Source organism: Equus przewalskii, chromosome 7 (assembly GCF_037783145.1).
Source record: "Equus przewalskii isolate Varuska chromosome 7, EquPr2, whole genome shotgun sequence".
NCBI lineage: Eukaryota > Metazoa > Chordata > Mammalia > Perissodactyla > Equidae > Equus > Equus przewalskii.
The window spans coordinates 13,254,681-13,276,747 of NC_091837.1; the positions used below are offsets into that span (position 1 = coordinate 13,254,681).

The 22,067-nt window shown below is 50.2% G+C and overlaps 1 protein-coding gene across 6 annotated transcripts; it reads right to left on the reverse strand.

Annotated features, from left to right (window-relative positions):
- Positions 1 to 1,316: 1,316 nt before the first annotated feature.
- DAO (D-amino acid oxidase) lies at positions 1,317 to 21,803 on the reverse strand. 6 transcript variants are annotated; one of them, XM_070627038.1, is made up of 12 exons: positions 21,380 to 21,803; positions 17,296 to 17,356; positions 16,759 to 16,960; positions 15,556 to 15,670; positions 14,213 to 14,289; positions 13,485 to 13,550; positions 11,736 to 11,790; positions 10,410 to 10,514; positions 9,439 to 9,521; positions 8,060 to 8,177; positions 6,847 to 6,945; positions 1,317 to 5,633 (listed from the first exon to the last, which is right to left on the reverse strand). In XM_070627038.1, exons 2-12 carry the CDS (start codon positions 17,336 to 17,338, stop codon positions 5,502 to 5,504), a joined length of 1,095 nt encoding a protein of 364 aa, XP_070483139.1. In that variant the 5' UTR covers positions 17,339 to 17,356; positions 21,380 to 21,803; the 3' UTR covers positions 1,317 to 5,501. The 6 variants fall into 6 exon arrangements, with proteins under 6 accessions (XP_070483139.1, XP_008519159.1, XP_008519160.1 ...); XM_008520937.2 differs by having other exon boundaries at positions 6,847 to 6,942; positions 21,380 to 21,517; XM_008520938.2 differs by lacking the exon at positions 17,296 to 17,356.
- Between the last annotated feature and the right edge of the window lie 264 nt (positions 21,804 to 22,067).

Sequence of the window (22,067 nt, forward strand, 5' to 3'; positions counted from 1 at the left end):
CCACATCTCCCTGAAGCCTGAGTGACTAGAGCTCTAATTACTTCTGGTCTGCTGAGCTCTCCTGGGGAACACAGAAGCTTTGCTGTCCTTTTTGCCTTCCAGCTGGCCGGCTACTGCTGGATGAGCGAATCCACTCCTTTTACCCTCAAATAACCTGGAGGAGCTGGGGGCCGCGGTGAGAGAGGAGCGCTTGCCGGGCAGAAATGTTCTCCAGGGGCTGGGGTAAAGGGGTTTGCAGTTAAGCCTTTCTCTTCTCAAGATAATGAAAGTTTAAAACTGTGCCTTCTCAATTGCCTGCCTTTCTAAAAAATCAATGTTATTGAACGATACAAGAGCTGCCACAAACGTTGCCCGAGCCTCTGAAATACACGGGGCCTTTAGCTGAAAACGCTTGTAGCTAATTTTGAACTACCCAAAATCTCCTGTTTCCATTAATGGAAATGTCATCCATTTCTGCCAGTGTTAGGAAAGATTTCAGAAAATGCCCAAGGATGTTCACTGTAGCCAGGGTTATCTGGTTTCTTTCTTTCCCTTACTTCAAGTATTCTCAGGAAGATGTAAACGGCTGTGTTGGAAATGAGATGAAAGTGCACCTTAGCCATGCGCTTTGAAATGAGTATTGACATTCATTATTTTTAAATGACGTTAAGCAACAGAGAGTCTTGAAGGATGAGATCAAGAGTCTCCTTTGGTTACTACTAACAAACCAGGGATACCTGGTGCTGCAAGCAGCAGCAAAAACAATCAATGGTAGCTTAAACCATTAGAATATTAATTGTTCATTTAACAACAAGCCCAGAGTCAGGCAGTTCCAGGGAAGATTCAGAAGCTCGACAATGTCATCCAGAACCCAGCTTCTTTTTGCCTTTCCTCTCCACCATCCTCTGTTATGTTGGCCATTTGACCCTATGCGTGAAACCTCATGGTTGCAAGATGGCTGCTGAAGTGCTGGGCATCACATTTTTTTTCAAAGGAGGTAGAATGGAGAAGGAGCAGTCACAGAAAGTTTTCTTTCTAAGGGGTCTGTTTTCGGTTGGGAAGGGAAGTCTTCCAGCAGATCTACCCCTGCTTCACCTTGGTCAGACCTGGGTCACATGCCCATCCCAGCAGAGTCCTCCCTAGGGCTGGAGAAAGAAGGGCCTACCTCCCACAGGTTCAAGGGATACCCACAGCCTCTGGAATGCAAAATTGGGGTTCTGTTCACACGAAGAGGGAAGTGATGGTTGTTGGACGGGGGATGGATGAGAAGAGCCTTGCCACAGAGTTCCCATCAATGCTTTTTTAGCTGCAAGGAACAGAAATCGTACTCTGACTAGTTCAAATGAGGAAGTACTGCTTTATTATAAGACCGGGGTAGGTAGTTATTTCCCAGAGGGGACAGCCAGGAATCATTTCACAAATGAGTGAAACGAGGCGAAGGAACCGCAGGAAGAGGGAAGAACTGTGGTAGAGTAAAAAGCCTCGGCCCTGGCCGGTGGAAGGGGGGCTGCTACTGAGCTCCAGCTGATTTTGTTGCACCGGGGGGGTGGGGGGGGTCCCCTGATTTTCAAGACAGGAATCTGGACTTTTATACAAAATCTCCAAATTTTGGTATGTTAGATCAAAAATGTTTCAGCGATGTGTGAGCCAAATAAAACTCACGTGCAGGCCAGTTTGGGTTGATGGGCTGCCAGTGGGAAGCCTCTGAAAGGTTAGAAAGATCTCATGTAAGTCAAGTCCAGCCTGGCCTCACACATTGGAATGGGGAACTGGAGAGCCTCCAGGGTCCGAGGCAGCCCCTCTCTGTATCTGTAGCTCTCGTTTCCACCCCTCTCTGCAGACTGGATTCCTTCTGCCTCCTCCTGGCTGCTGGATGTGCCTAACCGTGCATACGGCTTCTGCTCACCCGGCTCCGTGGCCTCATAACTCAGCTCTGCAAACATATCTGACTCAGCTGTTCAGTGTCACACTTCCAAATTCTCAGGATGAGAAGAAACTGATTGGCCAAGTTGGTTCCAGTCCTGGTCCAATTAAGTTAGGTCATGGAGGGGTGGGGTCAAGAGGTACAAACATGGTGGTTTGGGCTGCCCTGTTCAACAGGGTGGCACAGACAATTACTGCCTTGTCTGTAACCCACAGCAACATATATGTAAACTCTCAAGTCTGTTCATCATGACTCTCTATCATGGATCATGCCACGCCATGTGGTCAGTAAGCGTGGGGTAGCTACTGGGTATCAGGCATGATATTCAACACGGAGGATGCAAAAAAAGAATAAGACACGGCCCCTATGTTCACACATTCACGGTGTTGTCTGGGGAACAGGCGTAAACAGATCCTTGCGATGCAGAGTGATCTGGGCACTAACAGCGGACGCAGAGGGTTGTGGGAGGCACACAGGGTGCCAGAGCCGAAGTTCTAGGACATCCTGAAGCCCTTTCAGCTCCTTGAAGATCCAGTGATTTCCGTCAGCATTTAGTCACAGGTGGTACCTGACCGTATGCTGATTCTTTGCCATTGGAACAGCCAGGTAGATCACTAGAATCATTCTCGATTAATCGAGAATATTTGATAATGAACCACTTCAATACCCCTACCCCCACCACGCCCGAGGACACAGTGCTTTCTAACTTCATCAAGAAGAAAACAATTCCACTCACAATAGCATCGCAAAGAATAACACACTTAGGAATAAATGGAACAAAACGAGCGTAAGACTTTTACAAACTACAAGACATTGCCTGGAGAAATGGAAGATTGAAATAAATGGAGAAATAGCCCATGAGCATGGATCAGGAAACTTACTGTTGTTAAGGTGTCACTCAATAGTCCCCACATTGATGTATTAATTCAACAGAATCCCTATTAAAACCCCAGCTGGCTTTTTGTGCAGAAATTGACAAGTTCATTGTAAAATTCGTAGGTAAATGCGAAGGACCCAGAATAGCCAAAAAAATTTAAAAAATCTTGAAGCAGAAGACTAAAGTTGGAAGACCCACACTTTCTGATTTTAAACTTATCACCAAGCTACAGCCATCAAGACAGAGTGGTACTAGCGTAAGGATAGACATCCAGGTCAACAGGATAGAATTGAGAGTCCAAAAATTCATACATTTATGGTCCATTGATTTTTGACAAACGTGCCAAGACAATTCAATGGGGAAAAATAACCTCTTCTAAATTCAGCAAACTGCCAAGAAGTCATTGAAAATACGGTTGGAGGTCATCTTCAGGGAAGCGACAGGAAGGTTAGGCGAAGGGAGAGTGACGAATTCTAGCCTCACCATGTCTACAGGGCCGTGTGGGTCGCAGAATTTCCCCCATGCTGCTTCTATTCTGAATTTCAGGACAGAGTTAAGAAGAAGCCCCGTTGGAAAATTTCCTACCGTTTACAGAAAGAGCAGGAGGGCCACTTTGGGTCTGAATGTGGACTTTCCCGACCCCGTAGAATTTTGCGAGTCCACTGTGTTCTGAGTCCTATAGGGTTCCTGCAGACAACTAACCTTGACCGGTGGGAGCTGCTCTCCCTGGGAAGTCTTAGATTAGATAAAGTAACCACTTTGGTCAAAAACTAAATGCTGTGTTCCATCCCGAGCACCAAGAAGTGGCCCCCCCAATCTTGTGAGAGTCCCCCAGTCTTAGTCCAAAGGCGGCAAGGAGGAGGAGAGAAGTAGTCTCTTTTCAATGTGTTTGCAGAGTGAGTTGGGGAAGAGGCCCAACCGAGTCCCTCACAACTGTGTATTTTCCCTGCCACCCAGGATTCAGTCGTGTGCAGTGGTTGAAAATGAGGCCCTGAAATCACATCATTTCTGGCCCTGAATCTCCATTCTACTCCTTCCCAGCTGTTGACCTCGTACTCTCTCTCTGCGCCTCGGTCTTCTCATCTATGAAATGGGAATAATAGCAATTGCACTGCGGGGTGGGGTGGGGTGAGGATTAAATGAGTAATACGTGCAAGACTTTAGCACAGAGCCTGGTTAGAATGCAACAAATTTTAGCTATTAGAGCTTGGCTCTCTCACTTAGCTTACGGCCAGCCACAATCATGGCAGATGCTTCGTTGAAGAAGCCATCAGGTGAGACGGCACGGGAGGGAACAGACAGTAAAGGCATGGGCGCGGCCATGGCAGGGGCCAGTCGAGGCCTCCTGACACCACGTAGGGCGCCACTGGTCCCAGATACATGAAGACTTCTAGGCTCTGGTCTTTCACATAAACCCAGACAGATGAAAATTCAGCCTCAGAGGCTGAGGCAGACAATTTGGGATGAAGATGCTAAAGTGCCTTCTCGGCTCATTCAAGGCTTTCCAAAATATCTGGAAGCCTGTTTGCCATCTCAGAGGGTGCCGGCCAAAAGATAAGACACATTAAATCTGTCCTGTAAACAAGGAGTATGCTTGGTGAGCGTAATTCTCTGTGAAGGGGTTCCCTGTGGGATGATCCCTCCAGTGGCCATGGGGCCACTCAGTGGGCAGCTGATGCCATTTGGGATCCTGGACATGGAATGAGCATCATATGTTGCTAGTTCAATGCCTCGCCTCTTCTTCCTCCTCCACACTCCAGTTCTACACATAACTTCCTGCAACAAAATCCATTCCAGCCTTCCCTCAAGTGTGTTCCGTGGCATTGGTGCTCTGGGCAAAAGGATTCCATAGCCAGACAGGGTTAGGAAGCCTGGATGAAACATCGGTTACGGGTCTTTGCTGCAGGACTTTGCAGAACCTTCAACATGTTAGAGTAAGTTGTCATCAAGTTACTTAACCTCAGCTGTCCTCAATTTTCTGCTTGCCTCTGATTTTCTGAGCTTCGCCAGTCCTCCTCTTTTTGCTGAGGAAGGCTGGCCCTGAGCTAACATCCATGCCCATCTTCCTCTACTTTATATGTGGGATGCCTACCGCAGCATGGCGTGCCAAGCGGTGCCATGTCTGCACCCGGGATCCGAACCAACGAACCCGGGGCCACCGAGAAGCGGAACGTGCGAACTTAACCGCTGCACCACCAGGCCAGCCCCCTAAGCTTCCTTTTCTGCTGAGGACTCATGGAATAACAGCCCCCTGCTGTTCTTCATAACATCGGGCCCCGAAAGGGTGGAGAGACCTCAGCCATCAGTGGGGGCCCCAAATGATGCTGGATTCACCTCCAGGAATTGACCTGGTGGTTTCCTCCCATCTTGTGCTTCTTTTTTTTTGTTTTTCTCCCCAAATCCCCTCCCGCAGGCAGTTGTATACTTTTAGTAGTGGGTCCCTCTAGTTGTGACATGTGGGATGCCGCCTCATCATGGCCTGATGAGCGGTGCCATGTCGGCGCCCAGGATCCAAACCAGTGAAACCCTGGGCCACCGAAGTAGAGCGTGCGAACTTAACCACTCAGCCACGGGGCTGGCCCCCCATCTCGTGCTTTTAATGGAAATGAGTGGCTGCGGGAGGTGGGGCAGTGAGTGATGGCTGAGAGAGGAGCACACTGATCAGCTGGCCCAGGGCAGCGGGAGGAGTCCTTGTCCGGGAGGCTGTGGCCACTGATGTCTTCAGAGGTGGGATGGTGGCATCCTGAGCAACTTCCTTTCTTCCAGGACTTCCCCAAAGAGCTTGGCTGCCTCCAGGGCACAGCCCCAGTGGATGGTGAGCCCATAGCCTCCATGGCCATAGTTGTGGATGAGCTGGGAGAGGCGGGAGAGAAGGTACAGGTCTGCCCTGGAGGACTGAGGGGCAAAGCCAGGCGGCACCCAGCTCCTCCCAGCAACCCGGTGGGACGGCAGGACCCCGGGAACAGCACGAAGGGGGACTGTTTGAGGAGCCAAAGGATGCCATCCTAGACTCCTCTTCTGCTTAGGAGAGGGCCCTGCTGTATGCACTGAGCACAGGAAAAGTAGAACCATCTAGAACTTGAGGTCAGAGACTCCCCCGGCATCAAATTGTTGGAAGTTCTCTAAATCATCTTCCTCTTTCCCACCCGGCTCCGGACTGATGAACCTCTGCATTAAAAGAGTCTTCTACCCACCTCGGGATGGAAGAAAAGCAGGGCATGGTCTGGGTGGACTCTGGATAACGTGTTAATTCATCCCGGGGACAGAGGCGAGACCCCCAGGCCCTTTTCAAAGCTAAAGTCATCAGCAGGAGTTACACTCCATATATGACTCTCCCTTCTACACTTACACACACACACACATGACCTCTCTACACACAACCCTCTACATACACACAGATGTGCGTGCACACGCGTGCGCGCCCACACACACTCCATGCCTGGGATAAGGGAGGAAGGGAGACCTAGTTAGGGAGATGGCTCTCCTGGCGCGAGCCCAGCCACCACCTACTCAGGTCAGTTCCTTCAGCCCAGGACAACCCCTGCTGTTTCAGTTCCCACCCCAGGAGAGGGGACCCCAGAGAGAGGATGGGCAGCCACAAAACGAACCTCTGGAAGTGACTCTGGAGTCCAAATCAAACCGCATCCCTGCCTTGCCCCTCACCAGTGGTCTGATTTAGGCAAGTGACGTCACCTCTTGGAGCCCCAGTTTGCTCATCCGAAGCATGGGGAGAAGAGTTCTTATCCCGGAGAGCCATAGGGGAGATTCAACAAGGCCGTTCGAGTCATGGGCACAAAGTCTATGTTCAATAAGTACCCATTTCCTTCTACTCGACCACAGGCTTTAGCAAACCTCTCTGTAACCGCCCTCTGTGTAACCTTGAGCAGGTCCTTCACCATCACTGAGCCTCAGTTTCCCCGCTTAGAGGAGGGGTTATTAGCCACCACTGCTCCCGCCTGCCAGGAGGCTGTGTGGAGCTGGAGGTCAGGTAAGACTCTCCCCAGGAAATGCGGGCGCCCTCTTAGGAACGGGGGAGGGCATCGCTTTCCTTGCCAGGAGAGCATACCTCTGTGTTGGACGGTCCAAAGCGAAGCCGTTCTCTCTCTAGCCGAACCTGGGGGCGTACTGGTCGGAAGCCAGTGCATTCACTAACAATTTCTGCCTTCTGGAAAGAAAAGTGTTAGTAATTCATCTCGGCATTTTTTTTTTTGCTGCTGCCATTTTTAGGTGATATAGAGTCGGCTTCAGGAAGCTCATTCCATGACCACCGCCACTAACACCATCCCTGTCACTCTTATTAATCACCATGACCATCATCCCCACCTTTATCAGTCACCAACATCATCACCATCACCGCCACCACCTCACCACCAGTTCTATCAACCGCCCCATCTTCATCAACCATCAGCTACCACCATGATACTATCAACAGTCACCACCTCATCACCATCATTTTCACCACCCTCAGTGTTTTCATCTCCATCTACACCAATCATTACTTCTACTCTCTGATGGAGGAGGTCATCAAGAAGATGCAATCCCCAGTTTGACCCATGAGCTGGACCGGGGCAATTGGAGGCTCCTCGTTCCCTCCCCTGTCCTTGGAATGTGCATTCTGCTTGCCTTCCCTGCCTGCCGAAGCTGCCCCAAGGATACAGCCTTGAGATGGTAATGTGGTGACGAGACCGTCTGGACCGTGTATGTGACTGAACCCAGTTAAGGCTCCATACAAACTTTTAAGATTCTGGTGGGCAGGTGCAGAGATCTACTCATCTTGCAGTCACCCCAGACAAGCCTTGCTAAGTTCCCTTGCTTATTACAACTGCTCCCCACCAATCTGGAGTGGTCTGCTCTATCTTGTTCTCTCCATGCCCCTCACGTGCAGGGGGCCAGTTTCAGATCACACCCAGGAAGTTCCTATGGAGGTTGTAAACAAACACCCCCACCTTCATCACCATCACTATGCTCGTTGCCACTAGCAGGCAAGGGTGAGAACTGAGATTTCTGCAACAAATACATCTGCTCCTTGTGAAGACAGACTAAGTCGTTTGGGGGATGTCACCTCAAGAGAGAGCAACTCTTAGGCATGGCCATGTAAGTTTCATTAGCCCACAGCAGGACTTCCCTGTGTGGTATCAAATTCTGGTGTATTCTACAGACCCTTGCTGGAATGAATTTGCCTAATTGTCCCAGTAGTGGTATCTTCCCATCCTCAAAGGCCTTCATGATCAAGCTGCCAGGACCCCGGTCTAAGGCATGGATACCCCTCCCCATCTTACCTTCAGTGTGGGCTCCAGTCTGCAGCAGCCTTCCCAAATGCTCTTGTGGTCCTGGATATTGTTTACTTCACTCCAGTTCCCCAGCTGGAAGATGCCTCCAAGAGTCACTTCCCGGATCCTAGATAAAAGTGCGGAGGGTCAAGGATGAAGGCAAACGAAGGCTTTGAGATGAATACGGGTCATCTCCATGCTCACCCTTACCACCATGTCTACCTAAATCACTACTACCATTAACGTTGTCATCCCTGCTAACAATTCCATCAACACCACTACAATTGCCCTGTCAACATCAACCACCATCTCTACCGCCATCATTAACATCACTGCTAACATTGTCATCTCTTGTAATGTACAGCATGGTGACCATAGTTAACAATACTGTATTATATACTTGAAAGTTGCTAAGAGAGTAGACCTTAAACGTTCTCACCACACACACAAAAGTTATAATTATGTGAGTTAACGGATATGTTAACTAATCTTATTTTGGTAATTGTTTCGGAATATATGCATATATCAAATCTTCATGTTGTACATCTTAAATGTACACAATGTTATACATCAATCATATCTCAATAAAGCTGGAAATACATTGTCATCTCCATCAACAATATCATCTTCACTACTGCCTCCCTTGCTACCATTAATATGTCATCACCATCAACCTTATTCACTATTTCCATAACCACCATTAACATCACCATTGATATTGTCATCTCCACCATGCCACTAGCATCGCCATCAAGGTAGTCAGCACAGGCACACTATTAACATTGCCTTTGAGACTGTCCTCTCTGCCACACTATTAACATTGTCATTGATAGTGTCATCTTCATCAGCATCAACTACCGCCTCACTCCCAATCACCACCATCATCAACATTGATCTCCTCATCAACACCACACCACTCCCATTAATGTCACCACTATACCATCTTTGTCCCAATCACCACCCCTATCAACGGTGACTTCCCCATCAATGACAATACTATCTCTACTACCACCATTCTACTGTCAACAATATTGTCATCTCATCAACACGGCCACAATCTTCACTAATATCATCACCTCTACCATTAATAGCATCATCACCACCAACCAAATCACTACTCCCATTATTGCCATTCACATCACTTGTACTGTCACTGCCATCACATCCACTACCTTTGTCTCCAGTTATCACCACAACTGTCATCAAAAACATGCTCAAGATAGAGCCCAATCCAGGCTGAGTCCTGTCTTCCCATTTAATGGCTCAATCTCACTTGAAAAACAAAGAAAAAACCTGCAGGGACTAAGCCAGAGGTCTGGGGTAGGCAGCATAGGCATGAAGAGGATAGGAAAGACCCCCTCTTCTGCCCTGGGATGTCGGGTTTTTACCCTGGGATGATGTATGGGGACCTGTAGATGCCTCTCTCTGGGTCGTGGGTGACAATGAAGTGCTTCATCCAGGGGGCATCCACCTGTTGATGGAGGACGGAGACGTCTCGTCAGGGGAGTTGGACCAGCGGGCTCCTCTACCCTCAGATGTTCTGACAAGAGGGGCCAGGCTGATTCCTTAGCCCTCCCATGACCCCTCGGTCCAATCTGCACCTGACTGCTTGGTCTGATGGGGAGCCACCCCTGCTCCCTAAAGCATTGCACATTCTCACCCACGTGTCCAGCACACGTGTAAACACTCATACACATCAGCCCACATCAGGAACACACATGACCACCCATACGTGCTTATGAATGCACATACGTACACACACATATGCACACACACACACACGTGCCCACGAATAGGCATGCTTCACTCACATGCACACGTGCACAGTGGGAGGTGGCACGGAACAAGGCTTACACACCTAGGCTCGTAAACCAGGTTTCCCGGGTTCTAATCCCAATTCCCCCACTTACTACTGTGTCAACTTGTGCATTTTACCTAATTCCTCCATGCCTCAGTTTCCCCATCTGTAAAGGGCAATGGTGATATGACAGACCTCATCTCAAAGGGTTGTGGTAAGGATTAAACTAATCAACATAATAAAGTGCTCAGGCCTGTCCTGGCATTTGGTAAACACTCCATGAAGGTTTGTCCTTTTCATTACAACCTGGCGTATGCAGCTCCCACGTATGCTCACACAGATACACACTTGCTTGGCTATGAAGAAAAACCCCAAAAGAGAATGTTTGGGAGGGTCGTGCTGGTCCTCGTTCCTCTAACATGTCAATTCCCTGAAGTCTGGGGGGTTTTTCTAAGGGATGTCCCCAGCATGTCCTATGTCTTTAGAGATGAAATAAGCAGGCAGCTACACTCTTCCTATCAACAAAAGCAAGAGGTCTCCCCCCGTCACCTTCACACTCACCTTAATGATCTGCCCCCGGCCGGGCTGCAGCATGGGGTCTGGTTGCAGCTCCCCGGCCCGCACCCCGGTGCAGTTGATAATCACGTCTGCGCCTCCTCTTGCCACCTGGCAGCAACCAGCAGAGCAGGTGGGGCGGGAGGGGGTGAGGACCCTGGTATGCCCCTCCCTACCCCTCTGCCCATCCTGCAGCTCTCTGCTCCCAGTGGAACAGCAGGGAGAGGACTCAATGTGGAATCCATGAGCCTGGTTCCAAACCTCTGTGTGACCTCAGAAATGTCCTGTCACCTCCTCAAGGCTCAGCTGCCTTAGCTGTAAGGTGAGGCTGGTAACATCTGTTCATAGACTGCCGTGAGGCTCCAAAGTACTCCGGATATAAAAGTACTTGGAAAGGAGTACCATGGGAGGGGGGAATCTTCTTGGAACCTTCCAGAAGAAGTCAGAAAGGCCACAGAGATAGTTCTCTTCCACCTTCTGACTCCTTTTTATTCCATTCTCTTGCTTTCTGCTCTGCCAAGACACCTGCAGAAGGCACGTTGGAGCCCCTAGCTCCGTGCACGTAGGACACTCGACAGCTCAAGGATGTAGCGGGATGGGCACCCGAGCTCCCAGCCCAGCTTCAGTGACTCCCCTCACAGGTCAGTCATGGGCCACACCCCTCACAAGGCATCACTATTGTTCACGAGACAGGGTTTGCTACACTGGACCATGAGCTCCTTGGGAATGAGGGCTGTGCCTGAGTCAACCATGTCACCCAAGTGCCCATCAGGGCTTGACCCAGAGCAGATGCTCCTTATGTATGTTAGTAGCTGCATGTACCGAGAGCCTTCCACGTGCCAAACGCCATTCCAGGTGCTGCAGCTGAGTGAAGTCACACAGCAAAGCTCCTGGTACATAGCCGGTGCGCGGTGATGGGAGCTGCTACTGTCACTGTTGTTGATGGTGGTGTCACCCTGGAGGTGAGTCGGCCGAGGGCCGAGACTTTGTAGAAGCACCAACCCAGATGTCAGTAGGAAGCAGCCAAGTGTCTGGAACTTGGGTTGGGATGCAGCCGATACTGGGAAGGGGCAGTCACTCTCTGGCCCTGAAACTCACTGAGGCTCAGATATAGATTAGCCCCTAACAGCCACTATGATGCCACTGTCCCTTTGCTCCTGCCACCAACATGAAGGCAGAACGAGTCCTTCTGGGACTGAGAAAAAGCCTCAAGTCTGGGATAGGCTTCAGTGGGATTCCAGAAGGTTGAGAAGGGGACCCCAACCCAGAAACAGGAAGCAGAGCCCTACTTCTTGCTCCCACATCCAGCCCCTTCCAGCCCTGAAAGCTCACCTCCTCCAAAGACTCCACCTTCCTCTGGGAGAATTTCACTCCCCGCTCAGTTAACCTAGGATGATCAGACACATCAAAGAGCAGTATTCAGTTCTCTATCCCACTCCTCCAAAGAGGATGGCAGGAGGGACGTTTCCCAAAGAAACTTCTGTGGACCTTAGTCCCACAGGATGCTCCTTGAGAAATGGCCGTGTAGTCATATCAGTTCATGAGCACCCTGCTGGACTAGTGGTCTGTGAATTGTCCCTTGGTAAACCTGAGATGGTCCAAGCCCCTCGTCAGGCAAATGGGGATGCTGAAGGTCATACGGTGAGTCAAGGATGGGACTGGGACTCAAACCCAGGTCTCTTAGTTCAAAACGCTTCCTACTACCACCACATTGCTTTGTATCATCAAAAGGGATGAGATGTGGGGTAAAAGAGGGGCAGAGTTGGACAAATGATAAGTGGCCCTTTGTCAGAAGCAGAGCATGAGAATGGAGGTGGGCTGGGGGTACCCTCCCCTCCCTCTAAATGTTCCGGAGGAAAAATATCTGTTACTACTAGAAATATAGTAAAGGGGGCCAGCCCTGTAGCTGAGTGGTTAAGTTCGTGCACTCTGCTTCAGCGGCCCAGGATTTTGCTGGTTCGGATCCTGGGCACAGATATGGCACCGCTCATCAACCATGCTGAGGCGGCATCCCACATAGCAGAGCCACAGGGGCCCACAACTAAAATATACAACTAGGTACTGGGGGGCTTTGGGGAGAGGAAGAAGAAAAGAAGATTGGCAACAGATGTTAGCTCAGGCGCCAACCTTAAGGGAAAAAAAAGAAATATAGTAGAAATATCAAAAGAACAGGAATAAACCATATGAAGGCTGAAGCACAGCCTCAGGAGTATTTTATCTACATAGTTTCCTCAATAAAGAAAAAAACGGGAGCATTCTTTTCTGGAAGAGCCTGGACAGGAGTCATAAGTGTCCCAAAGTTAGGAGAAATAATCACGTTTTAGTACAACGGTTTCCAAACCTGGCTAATAATTAGAATCACCCGCATACTTCTTAAAATACAAATTTCTGAGCCCCACCCCAGAGGATCTGATTCAGTAGATATAAAGTGGTGTCTTGAAATCTATGTTTTTAAAAACCTCCCCAGGTCATTCAGTAAAAGCCACCATCCATTCCAGATTTTTAAAAAATCTTAATAAATTAGTAGCATACAGAAAATGTATAGAATCTTCCTTAATATGAATGTATCTGAATATAAATACAATTGTATCTCTCAAGCTAATTTTGCTAATTTAGAACACTATAAGATTCCTATTAATGTCAATAACAAGACAAGGACGTCCAATATCACCTGTGTTAATTAACATTGTTCTGGAGATACTGGCCACAGCAGTTAGACAAGAAAAAAACTGAGGTATAAAAATAAAAGGCAACTTATGTTTTGTAGATGATGTAAATATATCTGGAAAACTTAAGAGAATCCATTTTAAACTATTACACAAACATTACAGATTTCAGTGAGGTCAATAGTAAATATTACATGTAAAAAGTTACCCAGGTGGTTCTGATGCCCAACCAGGTGTGGGAACCATTGTCTTGGTGCAGAGAAGTGATCAGACCCAAGGATAGCTCCCACTGAGCCAAAAGGTTTTTGTCAGCATTTGGGGTTGGTCAACACAAAGATGAATCCCAGGAACGATCGCCTGCTACAGCTCTGGCCCCTGGGCAGTGCTTGTCTCAAACTGAAGCCGAAAATCTCACCTCTCAGTCAGCCACTGCAGATACCGCTTGCCCTCCAGGATCAGGCTCGTGTTGAACCAGCCATAGCTAGAGTGTCACGGCAGGCAAAAGGTAGGAATAAAGGATCAGAATCAGAGCTGTATTTGAAGGCTGTCAAATGGAGGTGGGAGCTGTCTCGTTCTTTGGGCCCCCAAAGGTAGAGCCAGGACCACCGGGTGAAGTTCAAGGAGGGAGAGGTTTTCAGCTCAATGCAAGGAAAAATTTTCTATCAGACAAAACCATCCCTGATACCTGGATGTGCAAGTGGAGATCGGGCATTTGTAGAGGGGATTCAGACAGGGGTTGGGTGAGGAGAGGACCAGAGGGGCATCAGGCTGAAGAGAAAGGAACAGAGGGGTTTGGAACCACACAGACTGGGTTGGAATCTCATTTTCATCACCAGGCTGTGTGATCTGAGTAAGTGACTTAGCGTCTCTGAAGCTCGGTTTCCTCATCTACAAAAGAGGATAGTGATCTGGGGCTTCTGGGCTTGAGATCTGTGATTAACATCCCCCACCTCCCTAGCTCAAGGGCCAGTTTGGGTGGGCAGCCCTTCTGAAGGAGCTGGACAGACACCAGGAGACCAGGGTACCAGTGGCTCTAGACCTGGGGTGGGACAGGAAATCTGATGCCTACACCTCCTGTTGCCTCTGGACAGGTCTGTCTGAATTGTGGGGCCTCAACCTCTTTTCGCATGATAGTAACCTTACCTATAATCAGGGAACATGTCCAGCTCTCTGGGGGTCAGCTTCCGAAATCCCAGAACTATGTCCTTCCAGGAAGGGTCCTGCAGAGGAAGGAGAGAAGCAGGCAAAGGGATGGGTGAAAGTCAATAATAATGGTAATAACAAAACTTACGTAAGGTTCACTGTGTGTAAGGAGCCGTTCCAAGCATTTTATGTATACCAGTCCATTTAATCTTCACAACAATCCAGTAAGGTATATAAAATTCTTATCCTCATTTTCCAGATGGACCAGTTGAGGCTCAGAGAAGTTAAGTAACTTATCTAAGGTCACACAGGTCATAAATGGTGGAGCTGAGATTTGAACTCACACAATTGGGCTTCACAGCCCATGTTCTTGACCATTATGCTATACCAAGGAGGACAGCAAGACTGAAGGTGAGTGACAGGATAAGGGTCATAGACAGGGGAGAAAAAAGGGGTGATAGTGAGAGTCACCAAGGGGTGAGAGTCGGAGGCAGCAGAGTATAGGGTCAGATAACCTGGGTGGAGAACCTCACCACTGACCATGTTGGATTCTCTGAGACTCAGTTTTCTCGTCTGTATAATGGACTTAATAACCACTGTGGGTCCCACGGAAGGTAACAGATCATGTAGTTAATGCCCTTAGCACGTGCGAAACATTAAATAAACCTCGGAGAGCTGGCTTGGGGTTCTGGGCACCCAGCCAGACCACCCTCTCCAAGCAACCTGAGACCATCCCCCAAGCCTGTGCCCTTCTCAACACATTGGGAGCCTTGTGGTCACAGCCTGCCTGGGTTCAAACCCCAGCTCTGCCACTTAAAGCTTTGTGAGCTCAGGTAAGCTACTCATTTCCCTGAGCCTCTATTTTCTCATCTGCAAGGAAAAATAATGATAGCATTTACTTCCAGGTTATTATGAGAATTAAATGAGTCACTGTTCATAAAGTAGTTAGGACAACGCCTGGCACATAGTAAGTGCTTTAGAAGTTGGTGCCACAATGAGCGCAGGAATCCCTCTTGCTGAAAAGCCCTGGGCCCTCCAGGGGTTCATGAAAACTTTTGGCTTCAGTGCCATGTGCCACCACTACGGGACGTGTCCGAGTTTTAATTCTCATACCAGTCAAAGGCTAGTAGTCCCCATGGCTCAGAAGATTCATTGGTCTCTACCAATTTAACAGCAAAATTGGAAACAAAAATAATTTTAAAAGCAAAAATAGAGTTTAAAGTAAACCTGTTTTGAACACAGGAGTCTGTGGCCTAAGAGGCTGCAAGTACTCCCCCAGACTCGGGGCCCCAGCCCTGGTCTGTGATCAAGGCTCGGCCCCACATCAAGGACTCGTCACTCACCGGAACAGCTTCATGGAAGAGGTTGTAGCCTGAGATCAGGGCCAGGCCCATGTCTGCAGCGTTGGGAGAATGGAGGTGGCTCAGGAGATAGTCAAAGGTCTGCTGGTTCCAATGCCTGGAAGGATCCCCCACAGTCTCGTCACCTGAGACCCCGAGCTGGACAAGAGAGCTCCGAGGGTTGGCTTGCACAGGGTGTGGTCAGGCTGGAGGTGATGTGTCCAGATCCAGAAACCCACCACATTCACTCCTGCAGCTCCTAATGCCTCCAGGTCCTCCCCTACCCTGAACTTTCCAGTGTTTCCCCATTAATAGGATGGGGGGGGAGGATGTCCCATCAGAACCATTTGGAGCCCGCCTCCAGCTTGGGATCACCTGGCTGCTGGGTTTAAATGAAGGCTCTGATCTCCTCTTGGAACTGTGAGCCACACGGTTCAGGCTCACGCCGGGCACCTCCCCTCCCCCACTATAAATGCTAGCGGCAGGCATCAGCTTGCTGGCCCAAATGCTTTCCTCTTCTCCCTGGACACACAGCTCAGCTACATTTCCTAGACTCCCTTGCAGCTAGTTGCGGCCGTGTGACTGCATTCAGGCCCACAGACCCTGGAGACCTGGCACACGAGGTCCCCATGCTGTTCTCAGTCCACAGGTGCTGGCCCGTGAGAATGGCAATGTCAGAAGCCACGAGGAGGACGGCAGAGCCGTGAGATGGAAGGAGCCTGGGCCTCTGAATCGCTACCCACCAATGAGGAACATTGGTTTGAGAATGACGGGAATGAGAATGAAACTTTCGCTTGAGCTGTTATCCATTTGAAGGTGTCTTTGTTGAAGGAGCTGGCAGTTTCTAAACTAACATAACGACCTTTGTAGGTCCTTAGCTAAGCCAGAGCATTGGTTCACCCGCTTAGAAGGGTTCCTGATTCACAGATGCACGTGGCACAGACAGCCCCCTGTCTAGGGGAGGAATGAAGACGAAGGCTCCCTCTGTTGGGCTCACATCACCTCTCAGCTTTTTTGTAAGATCAAGTGTAGCATCTGTCTGGCACAAGTAGGGGCTTAATATTTATGAGTATTTTCTCCACATCAGGCCAGGCCAGAGCCTCCACAAAAGGCTTGTTCTTGGTGACAGGAACCCTGAGAGGGGGCGTCCTCTCTGCAGACTCAGCGCCCCCAGCGCCCCAGCCACCCTCTGGGACCGGCACTCACGTCTCCTGCGGGTTGCTGGGGTTGGAGAGGTAGGGCTGCCAGAGGCCGGCAGCCACGTCGGTGTTGGTGAGCGGGGTGAAGCGGTCTGCGTAGACCCTCACATCCAGCGACTGCAGCACTGGCTGGTAGCGGTCGTGGATGCAGAGGGCTGTGGACAGCCCAATGACCCCCGCTCCGATCACCACTACGCGCATCGTGCCACCTGCAGGAAGGACGGGTCGAGGCGTGCCATCCTCACCATCGTCTCCATCACTATCTCCACCGTCTCCACCACCCACTGAAGGCTTAGAAAGTGTCATACCCCTCCCAGCCCTTTTATCCTTGATCCTCTCGAGGGCCCTCACAAAGCGAAAGACTGACACATGGAGAGGCAGAGCAACACGCTCACGGTCACACAGCGGGTAAGGGCTCCCCACCCCAGTATCCTGTCTCCAGACTGGGAATAGAAAAAGGGCCTAGCAGAGGCCCTGGTCAGCTGTGGGCTGGAGAGTCTAGCGGTTAGGACAATGGGCTCTGGCTTCAAATCTCAAATCGCACCTCTGCCTCCTACTGGCCGTTGACCTTGGTCAAGATGCTTCATGAGCCTCAACTTCTTCTTCTGGAAAATGGGAAAAATAACTCATGCCTCGGAGAGTAGATGGGAGATTGAATAAGATGGCAAATGTAAAGAGCTTAACACAGTGTCTAGTGTAAAAAAAGTGATTTACTGACATTTCTGGAGCCCCTCCTACGTGCCAGCCCCACAGTGCTAAGATGCATCATTTCATCTAAGTCTCCCACCGTTGCTATGAGGTAGGGACTGGTGTTATTGGCCCCATTTTACAGATGGGGCTCAGAGAGCTGAAGTAACTTACCCATGGTCACACAGCCAGTAAGTGGTACTGCTTGGACTTAATTTCAATTCAAGTACACTCGACACTCACTTATTGCACACCTACTGTGTGCCAAGCTGGCAGCTAGCAGATGCAGCTGTGAGCACATTAGATGCAACGTCTGGCCTCAGAACTCTGGTCTTCCAGCGTACCCCCTCAGGGCCTGCCTTGGGGTGCTGGGCTGGCTGGTCCTCAGAAGTTTAGAAGGCCCAGCAGCTTTTGACTTTGAAGCTGCTTGGGCCCGCACAGCAGGGAAACATTCTGCCGGCTCCTGCTGAGGCAGAACAAGGGGACTTTTTGTGCCCGGAAGGGCCAAATTCAACTTTCCCTCCTCTTTCCTCATGACTCTCCTGCCGCAGCCCTCGGCTCCTGGCAACTGGGGCCCGTGGCCCTGCATGGCAGGACATTCTCAATATGGCCTAGTTTTGCGAAGGGGGAAAATGGCTCCAGCCCACAAGAACTGGACTCCGTTGGGGTTTCAGCAGCCAAGTTGGAGATGAAACTGAAAAATGGCAAGGCATTTCTGGATGATTCTGCCTCCGGCCGTGAGTCCGGGCCTGGTTGCATGGGCAGACCCCCTCAGGGACCCCTGGGCTCCTCCCACCCCTCCTCCCCCATATTTGCCTCAGGAGACACAATCTCCTCATCTGTGAAATAGGAGTAACCCCGATGCCAGAGGGTCATCCCGGAGGTTAAATGACCAGCTTGGTGACAGTTCTTGATATGGTGCCTGGCACAGAGTAAGCCCTCAGTCTATAGTGGCCTCCTTCTGTCCCCCAGCACCTTGAAATAACAACGGAAAGAACATTGGATTAGAGGAGGAGAAAGGAAAAAGGGAGGGTCAGATCTGGCTTCACTTCCGGCTTGCTGTGTGACATTGGCCAAGTTACTTGCCCTCTCTGGGCCTTTGGATTGTCTGTATAACCTCTGGGGAGTTGACCACTTTCATCCATTAACAATAAGAAAGCAGAAACAGAGAGTTTTCCTATATTTTCCAAATTCCCCGTAACAAATCCGGGAGGTGGCCCAGCATGGGGAGATGGTAGCGACAGCCCATGCTGGGGCTCAGATATGCCCAGGCTCACAGCCTGGCTCTGGCACACGCCAGCTGTGTGACCGAGCGAGGGTGACCAACCTCCCTGATTTGCCAGCACTGGGCGGGGTTCCAGCATGTGGATTTTGAGTGCTAAGACCAGGAGAGTCCTGGGCAAACCGGGATGACTTGGTCATCCTAACTGAGCCTCGGTTTCCTCTTCTGGAAACTTTTAAGGGTAAAGAAAGCTTCCTGCCTATTATCTCCCCACCGGAATATCAGCTCCAGCAGGGCAGAGACTTCTGTCTACTGCTCTATCCCCAGGCCCTAGCATAGTGCCTGGCCCACAGCAGGGACTCATGATGAAATGAATGAATGAATGAATGGAGCTCTTATGAGGCTCAAAAGAGAAAACACTCATAAAGTGCTAGGGAGCTCATAAATGACAGCAGTGATTGTCATCATCCCCCCTTTACAGATGAGGGATCTAACACTGGAAGAAAGCAAGGTCCATTATTTGAGTCATAGCAAGAGCGCGAGGGAGGGCGAGGGTGTGACTCCAGCTCTGCCTTCTCCAGGGCCCCTGCTTTCTCCATTCTCACACCACCTAGAAAACCAGCAAAGCGTGCAGGAGAAATGGAGCTGCTTGCATGATAGAGATGTGTGAGGTGAGAGAGGGAGAGTGTTTGAAAACCCTTAGGAGGTCTCTGGGCAGGGAGAAAGAGGCTTTGGACTGAAGCAGAGCCGGCACACGGTCTCCGAGAACAGGGCTGGTCAGGTGTGGCAAAGCCTCTGGTTGGGAGCAGTGGCACCTGCCCAACAGCACAGCATGAAGGAGGACCCAGAGCAGCTTCTGGGACCAGCTGGCCGAGAAAAAGAGGGACAAGTAACAGTGTGGGGCTCAGTTTCTCCAATGTATACAATTTTAGAGATAAGCTAGGTATCATCATGCAGATGGGGAAACTGAGGCCCAGAGAAGAGGAACGGCTCAGCCAAAGTCACACGTTTGTGATAAAAGGGTTTGTGGGTCTCGGGGTTACAAAGCCTCTGTGAAAGATAGAAATAGATTGAGTCACGAAAACAACTGGCAATGTGGAGGTAACAGTAACAGTGGCTAGTTTCTCAGCTCCTACTGTGTGTCAGTCGTTGTGCTGAGAACTATACAAGCATTATTTAGTTTAATCTCCTAATAACCCTTGGGCTAATCATTATGTCCATTTTACAGAGGAGGCAGCTGAGGCTTGGACACCCAGCTGGTGAGAAGCAGAGCCCAGGCCAGCTTGACTCGCCAGACCGTGTGCTTCAACACCACGCCATGCTGGCGAGTCACACGACTGGAAAAATCTGAGAGTCAAGCAGGTGAAGGGAAGCAGCCAATGTTTCAGGGTCCGTGCATTGGAAGAAACATAAAATAGACAATTGCAGGAATTTTTAGTGTGTTGGTGATCGGAATAGAACTGAAAAGGAGAAAATGTGTGTCCTAAGTCAATTATCTTAATAAACTCTTGGAATCAAACTTGATACTGATTAAAGGCACTGTGCGCATGTGTATTAAAGTGCAATATAAATGCATGCGGCTCTTATCAGCAGTGGGAGCCAGGACCGGGCAGACGCAGCCTCAGGTGAAATCATTCGCGCCTGGGGGGGAAAGAACTTCTGGACTCGTCCGCACGCAGCTCAGATATCGTCAGCTGTTTTCTCCCTGTTGCTAATGTTTTTATTTCTGTTGCAGTTTTATGCCATTACTTTAAGCAAACAGGTAGTCGTGTGCATCCAGGAAGGTGCAAACACAATCCATGACACTGATCTGCGTGTGTGTGTGTGTGTGTGTGTGTGTGTGTGTGTGATGAAAACATCTACATAAACACAGAGCAGGAAGGGAACCAACGCTCTTCACTACCTGCCACTTGCCAGGTTACACATGTCGACGCAGTACAGACCTCTTCTTACTTACCCCTCTCAGCTGTTCTAGGAGGTTCTACAGACATGGGGCTGAGGTTCAGGGAGAGGATGTCACCCTCTGAAAGTCACCCAGCCGGTGTGGGGCAGCATTCAGATCTGGATCCAGTTCTATCTGAGCTTTCTTCCCTGTGCCATAAAATGATTCAGGCAGCCGGCGATGAGCTGGCACCTGACACATATTCTGCTGGCCTTTTAGTCTTGTTTTGGTTTGCATCTAACCTCCTTTGTCCCCAGAAAAGGAATTTGAGGCAGCGTATGCCTTTGATTGCCACGGGAGCCTCTCAAAGAAGAGGAAAGCCCTGTGCTACAAGAATCAAGTCACCGGCGAGGTATTTGAATGAACAGAATCAGCTCTCCTGGCTTGCACCATATGGCTGCTTGTTATGAAGTTGATATTTTCACTGTTCGCCTTTAAAATGGAACAGATTCTATAAACACTTGACAACAAGGCTCCCAGCTCCCCATCCCCAAAATAATAAGTACCATTTATGGAGCACTTGCTGCCTGCCCAGTTCTGTGCCAAGCTCTTTACATTCATCACCTCTTTTAATACTCAGGTTAACCCCGTAGGAGGTGAGCTATGACCCCTATCTTCCAGAGGAGGAAACTGAGGCTTGGGAAGGTGAAGGTTCTTACCTGTGGTCCCTGTCCCACTCCGAGGCTGCCACCTGCCACCTGTGGAGCCTTCTCTGTTGACACTGGGAAGACGCTGAGTCCCGCTGCGCACTTCTCCCCCGACCCCACACACACTCACCTGGCGTGCCAAACTGCTGCAGAAAAGAGGCAGCTACAAAGGACGCAGGGTCCTATCTCCGGAGGGGAGCCTCCTGATTCTGGCGCGTCCTGTCCTCAGCCCTCTGCCCACCAGCCGCACTGGAGCTCAGGGTCAAAGTCTGGAGTTACAGACAGGGTACAGCGAGGGGTGGGGCTGAGGGCTGTGCTGCTCCCGGGGGCTGAACCCTGGCCAGGCCGGGAGACCTCACTTCCCCTCGCTCAGGCTCCTGAAAAGTTGCCTGACTTTTCTGGCTGAACTCAAGCCCCTGCGGACAGGCCTCAGGAGAGGGAGGGAGGCGGGGAGGGAGGGCGGGAGTTCTTGGAGGGCTGATGGGCACAAGGAGGTCCGTCTCCCGGGCCAGCTGGAGACGTTCCTTTCTTCCTCTTCCTGCTGCCACCCTGGGAGAGGGGAGGGTCATTCCCTGAACCACTGTGGGCCTGCACAGTGGGAGTGGTCAGCCTGGCAGCCCCCGAGCGGAGGCCAGAGATAAAGGACAGGGGCTCGTGGGGCCAGCTGACCTGCCTAATGCCATTCTGGGATGCTGGGTGGATGAGGCCAAGGAGAGACTCAAGGCAACGCCTGTTTAGGTCATAAGGATGCGTGGGTCTTTGCTCCCGTATCCCAGAGACACAAGCGGCAGGACTCCAGGTCCCTCTTCTGCCAGGGC